Source organism: Elephas maximus, chromosome 2 (genome assembly GCF_024166365.1).
Source record: "Elephas maximus indicus isolate mEleMax1 chromosome 2, mEleMax1 primary haplotype, whole genome shotgun sequence".
Taxonomy (NCBI): Eukaryota; Metazoa; Chordata; class Mammalia; order Proboscidea; family Elephantidae; genus Elephas; species Elephas maximus.
The window spans coordinates 151,479,165-151,496,389 of NC_064820.1; the positions used below are offsets into that span (position 1 = coordinate 151,479,165).

At 40.8% G+C, this 17,225-nt stretch overlaps 1 protein-coding gene across 2 annotated transcripts in view; it reads left to right on the plus strand.

Annotated features, from left to right (window-relative positions):
• The window catches only part of KDM3B (lysine demethylase 3B), a 77,787-nt gene that overhangs the window by 33,328 nt on the left and 27,234 nt on the right, over positions 1-17,225 (plus strand). For both annotated transcript variants that reach the window (XM_049873746.1, XM_049873747.1), the window contains 4 exons: positions 3,239-4,487; positions 5,404-5,605; positions 10,287-10,501; positions 11,644-11,796. In XM_049873746.1, the coding sequence (XP_049729703.1) occupies positions 3,239-4,487; positions 5,404-5,605; positions 10,287-10,501; positions 11,644-11,796 (1,819 nt within the window). The remainder of the gene's footprint in view (positions 1-3,238; positions 4,488-5,403; positions 5,606-10,286; positions 10,502-11,643; positions 11,797-17,225) is intronic.

Sequence of the window (17,225 nt, forward strand, 5' to 3'; positions counted from 1 at the left end):
CTACAGGGGCAGATTTGCAAGATGTACATTCCCTTTTATACCCTCACTTGTTAATGCATCAGAAAGTGTCTGAAATGTCACAGGAAAGGAGTATTTCTGAGGTGTGCTTAAATTGTACGCTCTGACTAGGTTTTTACTGCTTGATGAGGTAACTCCTCTCTCACTGGGCAAATGTGTATATTTTAATAACTTTATCAGCTCTTTAAAGTCACCTGAACAATTGAGCTAATCAAAAACTGATTATACAACCCAATTTAATGAGATATTAAAATAGATCTGGTGGGGAATCTTTGTAATTCAATTATCTATTTAGTTCACCTAGTGGCTGAGCCTCCACCAGGCCTTTAAGAGGCAAGGTTAATGAATTACAGTGTTGGTAATAGTGAACACTATAATTAAGGCTATGTGCTAGCTACCATTACCAGCCCCTATTTTAAGTTCATTTTCTATATTTTCTCTTGAGGCTGGGTTTCTTTATGATTTCATATGGCCATAAAAGTCTGTGGGTTTTTTTCTTTTTTTCGCTCTTTCCTCTAACTTCATCTTTTTAGGCCTTACCTGAAAAAGTTTGATGGAATTAATCACAATAGTATCTAGTTTACAATATTCTTTATCAGCTGTGCATATATTGTTATTAAAATGGAACTGTTTTTAAACACAAGTTGACATCAAATTGACTTCCCAGTCCAAATTTGAAACAATATCAAAATCAGTTACATAGCCTTTGCCTTATTTTGGCTACCAGAGTATGATTTATGATGCTAGTCATATTTTTTTTTTTCTCCACACTGGCTGTTAACTCAAGCTGGAGTATGAAATACAAAGATGAAATGCTTAGTGAATTTTTTAAAATTATGTATAAGAAACTACTGTGTGCTAAGTACTGTATATTACAAATAAGGAATTGATATCCCTATTTGAAGGAGCTCTCATATCCTAAAATGGAATCATTTTAGGTATAACAATACCAGATAAAGCTGCATATACATTTCATCTGACTTCTTCCCTTCCCCAGCAAATGCACAATTTGTTAATTCCTGGTATGCAGGGATGGGGGTGGGAGCAGGGGCCTGCAAATGCAAATTTCACACTGTTCTTGGTTTGTCCTCTGTTAGTTGACCAGCATTCCCAAGAAAACCAGTTGAGGATCTTAGTGGATTTCTAGTGTGTGTAAGCCATCAGACTGCCTGAATTATTTAAAATAAACTTGCAGTCAAAGGCAGTGTGAATGTAAATGTGGATTATAAAATAGACCAAATTTTTGTATGCTACAAAAAGAGATCCACTGAATGCTCTTATTCTCTGAGTAGCAAAAGCTGAATAGATGCAAAGGGCATTTTCCAAAGAGGTTGGAGAAATTTCTGTGACTGTGTCAGTCATTTTGCTGATGTTTCAGCCTAGGTCTTCTCTTGGGATATGATTTTAAAGCACAGAAATGGATGTTTCCACTATGGTGCCAAATATTAAATGGGAACATAGCCATCAGAAAACTTTTTGTCCTAAAAACTGAGTTAATACCAGTTTATCATCACTTTCTTATGAGAAAAGGATTTGGAATTCAGTCATTTGAAGGAAAATGAAAGACCATGCAAACTATTTTTCATGTATGTGTGTATTTTTAAAAGGTAGCCAACTTTAGTAGTGAACCATGAGCTACCCATGCTGGTTCCTTGCAGTCATGCAGGTGTAAAGGATCATGGCCAAATCTTACTAGTGTAACAACACCAGAGTGTCAGGGCTCCGTCTATTCTCTTCTTTTTTGTAGGAAAGGGATTTAAACCAATGATTACTGGTTAGTGTGAAGGAAAAGAAAAATGAGCTTTAATTTTTTAACACTAAAATGGCCTGAAGCAGTCTCTGCTGCAAATGTCTGTTGTAGGCAAGCCACAGATGTCCTAGCTGGTGCCTTTGCCTCCGTGTAGTCCTCAAAGAGAGTTCTAATGTAGATTCCTCTTGCATATTTAAAGAATAGCTTAAATAAATTGAAACTCCTCATTTTTAAACAATAGACCTTTTGTTTATCTGGAATATATATATTTTTAGTTGTTGTAAAATTTACAACTTTAACCATTTTAAGGAGTATAATTCAAGTGACATTTAGTGTACAACAGTGTTCAGCCATCACTACTAGTCAGTTCTAGAACTTTTTCACCACCCCAAAAGGAAACCTCATGCCCATTAAACAGTCACAGAATAATTTTCATTTCCAATGTTTGTTTTAAAGTGAATATTTTGCAATATCATCCCCTACCTCTTGGAAGTCATTATTATTATTTTTACAATCTGTGGTTTGTAAGTTAAGTGCTAGTTTTATTAACAAGTATTAAGTAAGGGCTCATATCTACATCTAGGTGTTTTTCTCTGTATGTTTATGGGTGTGTAATATAGATATGAAAGTGCTCACACCCCTTATATACATAATCATCACATGTAAAAGTTAATATTGTCAAGGTAAAAGAATGAAAGGAAAATGTTTTATGATTTCCACTTTGTTATGCTGAATGTTTTTGTTTGGTGGGTATGCCAGTAGATAAACACTTTTCCCCTTTGGAGGCTTGGTAGATCCTAATGCTAACAAAACGGCTTAGTAAACATCTTGTTTTTTTAAGTGAGCATCTGTAGTACTAACTTTAATTGCAACAGATTTGTTCAACTTTTAGGTGAACTTAGACTCATAGATGGCCAAGTTCCAAAGGGTCTATCTTGCAGAGTTCTGGACTAATAAAGATAATACTTTTAATTACAATGGACTTGTGATAGGACTGAAATCACTTTGTAAAACGGGCAATTTGCAGTAGCTTAAATAAATAAAAACTTTAACAATAGCCCCAAAAGTCATTGAGGTGGATTAATATTACAAGGGTCACTAGTTATATTTCAAAGTAAAAGTTAATATCTGTTCAAGAACCCTTTTTTCCGGTTTCTTGGTACTAAGAAGCCTACACAGCCTCCTGGCACTATGTGAACCAACTGGCCAACAACCAAGGGGGTGGCAGGATGACTGACATCCTGCTCTCTCTGGTTCACCTTGCTAAATGTTCCTACTGTGTGGTCTGTGGCAGGTTTCTTCCCCAGTGCTGGCGAAATCCAGTTATAAGAGCCGTTCCATAGAGTTATAGGAAAGAAAAGTTGGTTGACCCCCAAGAAATATTGATCTAATGACCACTTAGCTCTAAGAAAGAGATCTAAGACTGTCCTGAAAAGCCAGCATCACTAACTCAGGCTATCTTCCTTCCAGAATTCAAGAAGTTCTATTCTGGCCTCTTCTGGATTTGGAACATCTCTCCCAAGTTCATCACAACCTTTGACTTTTGGAAGTGGAAGGAGCCAGTCCAATGGGGTTCTAGCTACAGAGAACAAACCTTTGGGCTTCTCTTTTGGCTGTAGCTCTACACCAGAGTCTCAGAAAGACTCTGATCTCTCCAAAAACTTGTTTTTTCAGTGCATGTCGCAAACTTTACCTACCAGTAACTACTTCACTACCGTTTCAGAGAGTTTGGCTGATGATTCCTCCAGCCGGGACTCTTTCAAACAAAGCCTTGAGAGCCTGAGCTCGGGCCTGTGTAAAAGCAGACCCGCTCTTGGAGCAGACACTAAGCCAGGCTCTAAGGCTGGCAGCTCTGTGGACCGGAAAGTGCCTGCAGAGTCCATGCCCACCCTCACACCAGCCTTCCCACGGAGCCTCCTAAATACTCGCACACCAGAGAGTCATGAAAATCTATTTTTACAGCCCCCCAAATTATCCCGAGAAGAGCCCTCTAACCCTTTCCTGGCATTTGTGGAGAAAGTCGAACATAGCCCTTTCAGCAGCTTTGCATCTCAGGCATCAGGTGGCTCTTCTTCTGCTAACACTGTCACCTCCAAGGCAGCACCCAGCTGGCCTGAGTCTCACTCCTCTGCAGATTCAGCATCATTAGCTAAGAAGAAAACCCTCTTCATCACAACTGATTCCTCCAAGTTGGTGCCAGGTGTTCTAGGCTCAACTCTTACCACCGGAGGCCCAAGCCTCTCTGCCATGGGGAATGGCCGCTCCAGCTCGCCCACCAGCAGCCTCACCCAGCCCATTGAAATGCCTACTCTCTCCTCCAGCCCCACAGAGGAGAGGCCAACTGTGGGGCCTGGGCAGCAGGACAATCCCCTCCTCAAAACCTTTAGTACCGTCTTTGGCAGGCACTCAGGCGGCTTTCTGTCCTCTCCCGCAGATTTTTCACAGGAGAACAAAGCTCCTTTTGAAGCTGTGAAAAGGTTCTCACTGGATGAGCGAAGCTTGGCTTGCAGACAGGACTCAGACTCCAGCACCAACAGTGACCTGTCAGATTTGAGCGACTCTGAGGAGCAGCTGCAGGCCAAGACTGGCCTGAAGGGGATTCCAGAGCACCTAATGGGGAAACTGGGCCCCAATGGGGAGCGCAGTGCTGAGCTGTTGCTGGGCAAAGGCAAAGGGAAGCAGGCCCCCAAAGGCCGGCCTCGGACTGCCCCTCTGAAAGGTGATCCTGCTGGGGCTACACGTGGGCTTTGCCCTGGCGCTGGCCTCAAATACGTGCTGTGCTCTTGGGCAGCAGAAGCCCTCACTTTGATGGAAAGTTCTGTAATCTCATAGAATTACATAGCCAAAAGGGTCCAACAGAGACCCTTCATCAGACTTTCTGGTTCAGGGCAGGATTGCATCTAAACCAGCACTGTGAGAGGGATGTCTTTCCTCTGTAATGTTACTCTCACAAAGGAAGATCCTTGATCTTCCTTGGCAGTCTGTTATTTTTCTTCGGAAACTATTTTCCTTGTGTTTAGCTCATACCTTTCTACTTTGCTTTGGCCCATCATTTTAATTTACTTAAAGGGAATGACTGAGTACTGATTTCCATTCTCACATAGCAGCCCTTTGTAGATTTGATGAAGCAAAGAGAATCACCCCTCAGTTTGCTCCTCTCTAGAACATATATTAGCACCTCTATCAAAAATCATTAACTCCTGTGGTATGAGATTATGGTGCACAATGTATAAGGGCAAGGGAGAAAGTTCTGTGGTAAAAGTAACTGCTGTGAATAGGAATTGGTGTCTTATGGGAGCCCAAAGGCCTTTATTAGTAGAACAGCCATATTCTGAGAGGCTAGAGGCAGGTGGTAACTACCTCTACTTTTCTTGGGTTTCACCATGCCCAGAGTTGTTTTGCTATAATGTGGCACTTCTCAAACAAATTCTCCATGATCCTTAGCTTCCGGTTGAAACCTCTTTCCTCCTTGCCTTCCCTTATCATCAGAGATGAGAACTCATGGGCACATGCCCAAGCAGTACAAGGAAGAATGGCCCACGACAGGACAGGTGTCTGTCTCCAAGAGGATGGTGTTATCAAGCCCCATTTATATGTCTCATGACCAGCCTTTTCTCCTCCCTCCCTTGCCACAGTTGGCCAATCAGTGCTGAAAGATGTGAGCAAAGTGAAGAAACTGAAGCAGTCCGGAGAGCCCTTTCTGCAGGACGGGTCATGCATCAATGTGGCCCCTCATCTGCACAAGTGCCGTGAGTGCCGCCTAGAGCGGTATCGGAAGTTTAAGGAACAGGAACAAGATGATTCCACTGTGGCTTGTCGCTTCTTTCACTTCCGGAGGTACCCAAACTCCCCTCTTTTCCTCTTTCCCAGTTTCCATTAGTGACACATAACTCCCACTCTTTCTCTGAAGCTGTAAACATGTCTCACCATCTTTCTCCTTGCCTTTTTTAACCCCGTTGCTTTCAGAGTCTGTGCTAGGACTCGGCCATAGTAACCACTTAGTTGTTTGGATTGTGAAATGACATGTGGCTTTGTCCTTGGAGAACTGAAGTTGAGTAATCTCTGCCGCTAACCTCTGTGCAACACTGAGTTAGTTAGTCCTAACACGGGCTCCATTTGAAACCATTTTGTGTTATGGATCTGCCTGACCACTTACTCCTCCCCAGTGCTAGAGTAACTTTAGTCGTTTCAGAGAGAAGGGGGAAGTACAATTAGGAGATAATAATGTGAGAGTCTTTCAAATAGAACTGATGAAAATCCTGGGACTATCCCCTGCATTTACCAGACAACAGCTGTTTAGTCACCCTCGCTGTGCTGGATAAACTCAGAAGAGAAGTTTCTTCTAAACAATCTGCCAAGAATCTTTAATTTTTACAATAAAGAAAGCTAAGGAGTTTAGCCATTCAATGTCAATTCACTTATTGAGCAAATATTTATCAAGTTCATAATATGTGCCAGCCATTGTTCTGGACATTGAGGATTCAGAAATGAGCAAACGCATCAAACTCCAGCCCTCAATAGGTTTACGTTCAAGTTGGGGAGTCAGACAGTAGATGAGGGGAAAAAAGTTAAATACATGTTATGCTGGCTAATAAATACTGTGAGAAAAGTAAAGGAAAGTGGATTGGGGGTAGTAGACCAGAGAGGCTACAGAACAGGCTGAGTAGATGAGATTTAAGTAATAATCTGAAAGATTTAGGGAGTGAACCATGCAGTTTTCTGGGAGAAAAGTATTTTAGGTAGAGGGAACAACAAGTACAACCATTCTGAAGCCAGAGTATTCTTGGTGCATTCGTGGAGCAATATGAGGCTAGGTTGGCCAGAACAAAGAATATGCAAGGCAGGGGTTGGGGGAGTTGAGGTCAGAGAGGTAATGATGGGACCAGATTTTAAAGGTCTATTCTAAGGTCCTTGGCTTTTAAGCGGAATAAGAAGTCATTGGAGAAAAAAAGAAGTCATTGAAGGTTTAGAGCTGATGAGTAACACTGATGAATATTTTAGAGGATCACTCTGTCTTCTCGGGAATAGAATATATGGAGGCAAGGCCAAAAGCACAGGGAAGCTAGGAGACTGTTGAAATTATCCAGGTGAGAAATGATGGTGGCTTAGACCAGGGAGGTTGTGATGGAGGTGATAAGAAGTGGCTGGATTCTGGGTTATTTATTTTATTTTTTATTTTTTTCAAATTTAAAAAGTGAGCTCATTGGCTTGACCTGGAAGATATAGAAACATTGATGGCTTCAGGCTTGGAATGACCTATATGAGAGGTTGGCAAACTGTGGCCCACTGACCAAATCTGGTCCACCACCTGTTCTGTTTTAATTGCGGTAAATATATAGGTAACAACACATTTGCCTTTTCAACAGTCTTTACCTGTACAGTTCAGTAACATTAAGTGCACTCATCATGTTGCTCAACCATGATCTGGATATATTTTGAAGGTAGAGCCCACATGATTTTCTGATGGATTAGATGTATAATACGAAAGAAAGAAAGGAGTCAAGGATGATTCCAAGACTTTGGGCCCGAAAACTGGAAGAATGGGTTTGCCATTTACTGAAAAAGAGATTTTCGAGGGAAAGGCAGGTTTGGCGAGAAAATGGGGAATTTTCATTTGGGCATGTTAAATTTGAGATGCCTATTAGATTTCCAAATGGAAATGTTGAGAGGTGAAAAATAGCACCAGCTCTAACTTCACAAGGCAGTCAAGAGAGAATCAAGATCAACATCAGCCCAAAGCTGATTCCTGTGAGGTGGAGGTCAAACATACCTCCTCTCTCCAACCTTTTTTACCAGTTCTGACACTAACCATCCCTCCCATGGCACTCTCTGCTTCTCAGCTGAGTTCAATAATTCATCGCAATAGCCACACAGAACTCACAGAACATACTCATAGTTATGGGGTTTATTAGGGAAGTAATAGGTTACAATTCAGGATCAGAAACCTCTCAGGATACTGTTCTTCTGTCCAGACGGCTCATCAGCCATGCCCACAGACTGGACTCTCTCTCGGCTCTTAGCCCCTCAGCCCAGCCTCTGCCCTGCACAGGCAAGTGTTACAAAGCTCTTTATTTCCTCCTATAAGTGCCCAGAGACACCCCACTCTGCCAATAAGCCTTGGCCCGAAGATGCTCAGCTCTCTTGCTCTGTGAGTCAGGATACCTACTGTAGCTGTCTTGCCCTGTGGGCCAGGAAGCTCACTGTTCCATCTGGCACCAGTCTCCTCGTTCTGCTGCCACCATTTCTCTGCTGCCACTTCTTGATGTCTCCAGTGTTATAGCTCTGTCTCCTGAGTCTAAAAGTTCTCAGAGCTGGAACGCTAAGTCCAGAGGACACACTCCACCCCAGTCTCTTCTTGGTGGTAGTAAGATCCCCCCTCTGCTCTGGGATTGGCCCTGCTTTTAAGCTTAATGGGATGGCAAAACTGACACTCCCCTACAAGGGTCCCATAAGCACCTTACTTGCATAGTCCCATCCAGTCATTTTGTGAGAGTCGCAAGACCATGAATGATTAGAAGGGCCATATTAAATAGTTCACGGTGCCACAAGAGGACAGCTAGATATACAATTCTAGAGTTAAGGGAAGAGGCTCAAGGTAGAGATATAAATTCGAAAGTCATTATCAAGTATTTAAAGCTGTGTGCCTTAGATCACCCAAGGAGTTAGAGTGTAGATAAAGAGCAGTGTCTTAGTCTGGGTTCTGTAGAGGAGCAAAACCAGTGAGAGGTGTGTATGTTTGTATACGCACATACACATATGTGTATCTATACATATATGTATATATGTGTACACATACATATATAAAGAGAGATTTACTTCAAGGAAATGTCTCATGCAGTTGTGGAGGCTGGCAAGTCCCAATCTGTAGGTCAGGCAGTAGGCTGGAGACCTCTGCTGTTTCACAGGATTGCAGGGGCTGGCGAACCAAAATCTCCGGGTCAGGCGGCAGGCTGAAGACTTCTGCAGGCTTACATGCCAGGAACTGGAGGTCAAGCAACAAGTGGAACACAGGGTCAAGAGAGCGAGAGCAATCGAGCAAGCTTTGCGAGAATATCCATTTATATACAGGGAGGAAGGCCACACCCCTAAGGAAACACCCCCTTTCAACTGATTAGCTGATTACAAGCATATCATAGAAGATGATTACATTTATTACATTATGGAAAAGTAACCAGTCCGGTGTCTGCCAAACCAGTGAAAATCATAGCTTCGCCAAGTTGACACATAACATTAACCATCATAAGCAGCAGTCCAAAGACTGAGTTCTTGAGGTCTCCAGCATTCAAGATGGGGAAGGTAAGGAACAAGTAGAGGAGACTGAGCCTGTGAGATAGTAAGAAAACCAAGGGAGTGAGGTATTCTGGAAGCCAGCTAAAGAAAGTATTTCCAGGAAGGAATAATGAACTATGTCAAATGCTGCTGGCGGATCATGTAAGAATAGAAGCGACCAATGATTTCAGAAGGCAGAATAACCTTGTCAAAAATAGTTTTGGTAGATTAGTGGGGAGAAACCTTGATTGGAGTGGATTAAGAGAAAATAAAAGGGAAAGGAACTGGCAACAACGAGTATAGACAACTCTTTCAAGGAACTTTGCTGTAATGAGCACGTAAATGGAGGAGTATGTGGGGCAGAGAGAATTTTTGAGGTAGAAATTATGACAAATTTAAATGCTGACAAGAATAACTCAGTAGGAAGGAAAATTGATGATGTACCAAAGAGGAGAGAAGTAGTGGAGGGATGTCTTTGAGTTGGATGAAAAGGATAGGATGTACAGATGGAGAAATTGGCATAGTAACAGGAGCTGAAATGGTGCACATGGGCCCAGTTGCAGGAAGGTATGGTAATGTGGTGATGGGAGCTTGTGTAAACTGTTTTCTAGCTCCTTCTGTTTTCTTTGGAGAATAGGAAACAAAGTCTTCATGGGGGTTGTAATGTTAGAGGTTTGGAAAGAAAGGAAATGTTATAAAGCAGGCATCAAGGAAAGTGGGTACACGAGGAAACTGGACTGAGACTGCCAGGCAATATTAAGGATTCACCTGAGGTAGGTGGACATGAATTTAAAGTGTGACAGTGAGCATTTTTCTCTGGTCACGTTTAGTGGTGTGGAGTAGGTAGAGATAGAAACTGATAAGTAATTCTGGGGATATCTTATTAAGGAATTCATACATTCTACCCTGGTGATGTGTAGTGGATAAGAGTTCAGCTGCTAACCTAAAGGTCAGCCGTTCAAATCTACCAGCTGCTCCTTAGAAACCCTGTGGAGCAGTTCTAGTCTGTCCTGTTGGGCCACTATGAGTCGAAACCAACTCGACAGCACCTAACAACAACAAAGTGTTAGCAAGTATTCCTATTCGTGTAGGATAGTGCGTACTGTGTTGGTCAAATGTGGTAAGTTTTTAACTCAATTCCTATTAAGTCTCATTTGATTTCTTTTAGGTCCTAAGATTTTAATTGTGTGTTAGTTTGCATGGCTGCTGCTATTTACCATGTATTTGACTGTCTACCTTCCCGTCTCAGGTTGATCTTCACTCGAAAGGGAGTACTCCGTGTGGAGGGGTTTTTGAGCCCCCAGCAAAGTGATCCTGATGCTATGAACCTGTGGATTCCTTCTTCCTCCCTAGCAGAAGGGATAGACCTAGAGACCTCAAAGTATATCCTGGCCAATGTCGGGGACCAGTTCTGCCAGCTTGTGATGTCCGAGAAGGAGGCCATGATGATGGTGGAGCCACACCGTAAGGCACCCTCTTGCTCGACTTTTGCACGCTCCTAGTTGGAAACTCATTTTCTTTGATATAATGGGAGCTGTGGCAGAATGGCATTTTCTATGCATGAATTAAGACTGAAAAGGCCCCTGGGCAATATAAATGGTTTGCACTCGGCTGGTAACCAAAAAGTTGATGGTTCAAAAACCCCTGGCAACACTGCAGTAGAAGCAGGCCTGGCAATCTGCTTCTGTAAAGATTACAGCAAAGAAAACCCTGTAGAGTAATTCTGCTCTGTAACACATGGGGTCTCCTAAGTCACAAAACAACAACAATAACAAAATCAGCGATAAGACTGACAAGACTTCTCTTTGTAGAAATCTAAGTACTGGCTGAATCCCTAACCATATTCAGCAGACCTCATTGTTTCAGTCTTTGGCAATTAACAAACCCCAAAACACCTTCCCTGCTTGCCTTTCGTTTTTGTAGCACAGCTGTCATCACATTCATTTTGACCACCACTTCAGTTTGCTTTGAACCAATTTTTATTAGTAATTGATACTCTATGGATTGTAAACAGATGAAGTGCTACTGGGTGCCATGTTTCATACCTAGAACCTAGATTATTCATATGTATATAATATTTCCATTTCTGTGAGATACCATACCCTATTTCCAGACCAAAGAAAATTGTGCTGTGAAATGCCTCAGTTTCAAGGGGAAAGAAAAACCCTATTTTAAGCTCTCCAAGATTGAAAATTTTACAGTATCTTTTTTTTATGTTTTGTCCTTGTTTATTTAACCATACTTACATGGCTTAAAGCTATTTGGGAAGAGATGGAAAGAAACAACATACAGGCTGAGCATGATACTTAATTTTACAGCATCTTAAGTGGCAACATGTGGCATTCCTTCCATGTTGACACTAGGTTATATCCTGGTATTACCACAAGCCCTTGAAATATCATTATATTATAAATAATTTTACAGTTTATTTAGAAATATTAGAAATTCCATGTATTCGTTTCTTATGCAATTATAGAAACACTTCACTTCAGGATCTTCGAGTTCGATTTCTGGACAAAAAGACTGGAGTAAGGATCAGTGAATCTGGGGTCTTTTGCTGTTGGTCAGCATGGTCAGTGCTAACAATATTCATCTTCCTCTTTCAGAGAAAGTGGCATGGAAGCGAGCAGTGCGTGGTGTTCGGGAAATGTGTGATGTGTGTGAAACAACTCTTTTCAATATCCACTGGGTTTGTCGCAAATGCGGATTTGGGGTCTGCCTTGACTGTTACCGGCTCAGGAAAAGCCGTCCACGCAGTGGTAAGCAAATATCCTATGCAGTTCTAAAAGTAACTTGTAGATGTGTGTCAGTGGAGGTATGGGACATGGGAATTAAAGCAAGAGTGAGTTTGTGCCCCCACATTAGCTGCTTAGCTTTGTTCATCTTTGTTGTATTGTGAAGTCTTTCAATCACCAATACTAACTGGGAAGACTAAAACAAGCCAAGAAGGGTTATTCTTCATCTTCTCTTTGTTTGGCTTTTTTGTTATTTTTTTAAATAATAACGTTATTGAGATAATTCACATGCCATAGAACTCACTGTTTTAGAGCTTACAATCCAGTGATCTTTAATATATTCACAAGGTTGTGCCAGAATCCCTACTATCATAATTCCAGAATATCTTCATCAGCCCGAAAAGAAACCCCATACCCGTTAGCAGTTACTCCCCATTCTCTACTCCCCCAGCCCTTGGTAGCCAGTAATCTGTTTTCTCTCTGTGGGCATTTGCCTATTTTGGACATTTTCATATAAATGAAATCATGCAACATGTGACCTTTTGTGTCTGGCTTCTTTCACTTAGCTAGTGAAGGTTTATCTTTGTTGTAGCACTTAGATCAGTACTTTATTCCTTTTTATTGCCAAATAACATTCCATTTTTTCCGTTCTTTCTGGAGTTTTTTGGGGGGGATATGGAGTTCACCACATTTTGTTTATCCGTTCATCAGTGGATGGATATTTGGGTTGTTTCCACTTCTTGGATATTATGAATAATACCATTACGAATATTTATGTACAGGTTTTTTGTTTTGTTTTATAAATAAAATAAAACTTTTTATGTAGAGATATTCAAAGGAGAAAACAAAATATGTACAGATTTTTGTGTGCATATGTTTTTAATTCTCTTAGATACATACCTAGAGTGGAATTGCTGGGTCATATGGTAACTCTGGTGGCATGATGGTTAAGCACTTGGCTGCTAACTGAAGAAGGTTGGTGGTTCCAATCCACCAGTGGCTCTGCGGGAGAAAAGACCAGGCAGTCTGCTCCCATAAAGATTACTGCCTAGGAAACCCTATGGGGCAGTTCTGCTCTGTCATATAGGGTCGCTTTGAGTTGCAATTGACTTGACAGCACACAACAACAAAAATGGTAACTCTGGGTTTAACTTACTGAGAAACTAAACCGCAGCTATACCGTTTTACATTTCCGCAACCAGTGTATGAGGGCTCCAATTTTTCCACATCCTCACCAGCACATGTAATTATCTGTCTTTTTTATTATAGCTCTTATACTGGGAAACCCTGGTGGCGTAGTGATTAAGTGCTACGGCTGCTAACCAAAGGGTCAGCAGTTCGAATCCGCCGGGCGCCCCTTGGAAACTATGGGGCGGTTCTACTCTGTCCTTTAGGGTTGCTATGAGTCAGAATCTACTCAACAGCACTGGGTTTTTTTACTGGGTGTGAAGTAACATTTCATTTTGGTTTTGATTTGCATTTCCCTAATGGCTAATGATGTTGAGCATCTTTTCATGTGCTTATTGGCCATTTGTAGATCTTTTTTGGAGAAATGTCTGTTCAAATCCTTTGCTTCCCTTGGCTCTTGCTTTATCTTATTATATGCCAAGAATCCTCCTTGCCTGTTGACTTTCTCTTTCTTCCCTCTTTAGAGAGACAGTGAAACCAGTATAACATAGTGGTTTAGAGCTTAGGGTATGGGGATTTGAAACCTACTGCCACATCTAACTATACCAACTATGGTATCTTAGGCTAGTTACCTAACCCCTCAGAGCCTCAGTGTCCTCATTTATAAAACAAAGATAATATCAGTACTTTCCCCACTACATTGTTGTGAGGATTAAATGAGATGATCTATGTAAAGTGGTTAGTACAGGGCCTAACACCCACTAGGTGCTTCATAAATGTTAGTGCTCAGAGTCTTCCACTCCAGCCCACAAAAGATTAACTGCTAAATGAATTGCTCTCCTGCCGTAAAAAGGAAAACAAGACGAAATATATGAAATAATAACTTTCAGACATTGCACAACAGGGGACTGATTCCTGAGAGAAGGGAACAAAGTGAGTACTACAGCTGCCCCAGCTTGCTGTCTAGAGGCAATTTCTAGGCTGTAGCGCAGGGAAAGAGAACTAAAAGAGAGCTTAGCAACCTCCCTAAGTTGAGAAGACAGAGATCAGAATCCAGGAAATGTGAGGCATAGTACAGAAGTGGTAGGAGATGCACAGACCGAGAACACTGGAGATACGCAGTGATTCCCTCAGTTTTTTGTCTAAGTAGTAGTGAGCTGCCCGTGCATGAGAAAAAACTCCCCAAGATCCAGGAAAGAACTTTCGGAAGGTAATAGGTTAAATAATTTGGAGAACTCGTAAAGGGCTGGGAATAATTTGTACTCCCACCAGCCAGAACGTGAAGACATTGGGTAGAATCCAGAAGGGTCACATCTTAGCAGAATAAGGATCGCTCCAGAGCCAGTTTGACAAAATGTAAAGCAGGCCTTGGAAGGATCAGACTGATCTGCAAGTTATTTAACTGTGCACCAGATGAAAAGCAAACATTTTTTAAAGGATTACAATAAAATCCAATACCCAGAAACGTAAAAGTCACAAAGTTCTGCATTCAGTCAAGGATTATCACGTATACAAAAAGCAGAAAAATATGGTCGATAAACTAGAAAAAGAAATCAGTTAAAATAAATCCAGAAATGACAGTAATGATGGAATCAGTAGAAAAGGAGTTTAAAGCAGCTGTCATACATTGTATAAGGGTATAATGAAAAACATGAACATGTGATAGAAATAGAAGATATACAAAAGACCAGAGGACATCTAGCTCAGTTGGCGTCACATAGCCTATAAAGAAAATTTCTACATCCGACCGTGGTGAGTAGTGTCTGGGGTCTTAAGAGCCTGAGAGCAGCCATTTAAGATACATCTACTGATTCCATCCTGGCTGGAGGAAAGGAGAATGAAGAAGACCAAAGACTCAATGAAAAGATCAGTCCAAGGGACTTAAGGACCACAACTACCACAACCTCCACCAGACTGAGCCCAGAGCAGCTAGATGGTGCCAGGTTACCACCACCGACTACTCTAGCAGGGATCACAATAGAGAGTGAGAGCGAGAGAAAAATGTAGGACAAAATTCTAACTCACAAAAAAGACCAGACTTACTGGTCTGACAGAGACTGGAGAAACCCTTTTAACTTGGTACTGAAGTCACTCCTGTGGTTCCCTTTAGCCAAAGATTAGACAGACCCATAAAACAAACAATAATACACGTAGCTCAACTATGATATGAGATTAAATGGGCACACCAGCCCAGGGGCAAGGACGAGAAGGCAGGAGGGGAGGACAGGAAAGTAGGATGAATGGAATTAGGGAGCCCAAGGTTGAGAAGGGGAGGGTTGACACATTGCAGGGTTGGCAGCCAATGTCACAAAATAATTTGTGTTAACTGTTCAATAAGAAATTAATTTCCTATGTAAATGTTCACATAAATATAATTAAAAAATAAAAGTAAAATCACTGGAAAAAAAGTTATGCAAAAGACCCAATTGTTACTTCTAAAGATCAAGAATATCTCAAAAATGACAGTGACAAAAACCACTGAATAAACAACAGATTAGACACTGCAGAACAAAAGAACAATGAATTTGAAGACATGGCAATAGAAACTATCCAAAATGAAGTACAGAGAGTAAAAAGACTTAAATTTTAAAAATGGAGAGTGCCTTAGTGAACTGCACAAAATATCAGGCAATCTATCGAACATGTAATTGGAGTCCCAAAAATAAAGGTGAAAGGGGACTGAAAAAATACTTGAATAAAGACAAAAAAATTCCCAATTTGATGGAAACTGTAAATCCAAAAATCTAACAAGCTCAATGAACCCCAAGCAGAAGAAACATTAAGAAAGCTACACCAATGCACATCATAATCAAATTGCTGAAAACTAGTGATAAAGAGAAAATCTGAAAAGCACCCGGAAGAAAAAAGGCTACGTTACAGAGTAACAAAGATAAGAATGACTTGTCAGAAAACTCTACAGGTCAGAAGACAATGGAATGACATATTTAAAGTGCTGAATATAAAAAACCGATTAACCAAGAATTTAAAATAATGAAAATATCTTTTAAAAATTGGAAATGAAATACTTTTTCAGACCAAGAAAAGTTGATAGAATTAATCACCAGTAGATCTGTACTACAATAAATTTAAAGGAAGTTACTCAGAAGAAAATGATAGGATAATAGAAATTTTGGATTTATACAGAGGAATGAAGAATACCCTAAATGATATATATATGGCTAACAATAAAAGACCATTTTTTCTCATTTTTAATCTTTTTGAAAGATAATTGATTAAAGCAAAAAAAAAAAGCCGCATATTGTGCGTTTATAATACATGTAAAATTAGAATGTATAACAGTAGCACAAAGGAAAGGAGGAAGGAATGAAGGTATAGTTTTATAAGTTTTTATACCACTATATATGAAGTGTGGAAACCCTGGTGGCGTAGTGGTCAAGTGCTACGGCTGCTAACCAAAGAGTTGGCGGTTCGAATCCACCAGGTGCTCCTTGGAAACTCTATGGGGCAGTTCTACTCTGTCCTGTAGGGCACTGGGTTTGGTTTTTGTTTTTTATATACGAAGTAAAGGAGTTGTGCTGGTGCAGTGGTTAAGTGCTTGCCTGCTAACTGAAAGGTTGGCAGTTCGAACTTATCAGCCACTCTGCAACAGAAAGATGTGGCAGTCTGCTTCCATAAAGATTACAGCCTTGGAAACCCTATGGGGCAGCTCCGCTCTGTCTTATAAGGTCGCTATGAGTTGAAATCAACTCAAAAGCACACAACTACAACAACATATGTGGAGTGGTATAATATAAAAAAATTTATACTGTGAACTCTAGAGCAACCACTAAAAAAATAAGTACAGCTAATAAGCTAAAAGTGGAAATAAAATCCAATTTTAAAAAATTTAATTAATTCCAAAGAAAAAGGGGGCAAAGAGAAAACAAATAGCAAGGTAGTAAATTTAAACTCAACAATAAAGCCTGAAACTCCAGTCAAAACCAAACCAGTTGCCGTCAAGTCGGTTCTGACTCATGGCAACTGTGTGTGTCACGGTACAACTGTGCTCCATAGGGTTTTTAATAGCTAATTTTTTAGAAGTAGATCACCAGGTCTTTCTTTAGAGGCACCTCTGGGTGGGTTCAGAACCACCAACCTTTCGTTAGTTGTCAAACGTTTAACTGTTTGTGCCATCCAGGGATTCCTAAACACTCCAATTAAAAGGCAGGTATTATCAGATTGGATTAAAAAAAAAAAAAAGACCCAGGTATAATACTGTCTACAAGAAACCTACTTTGAATAGGAAGACACCAAACCAAAAACCAAACCCAGTGCTGTTGAGTTGATTCCAACTCATAGTGACCCTATAGGACAGGGTAGAACTG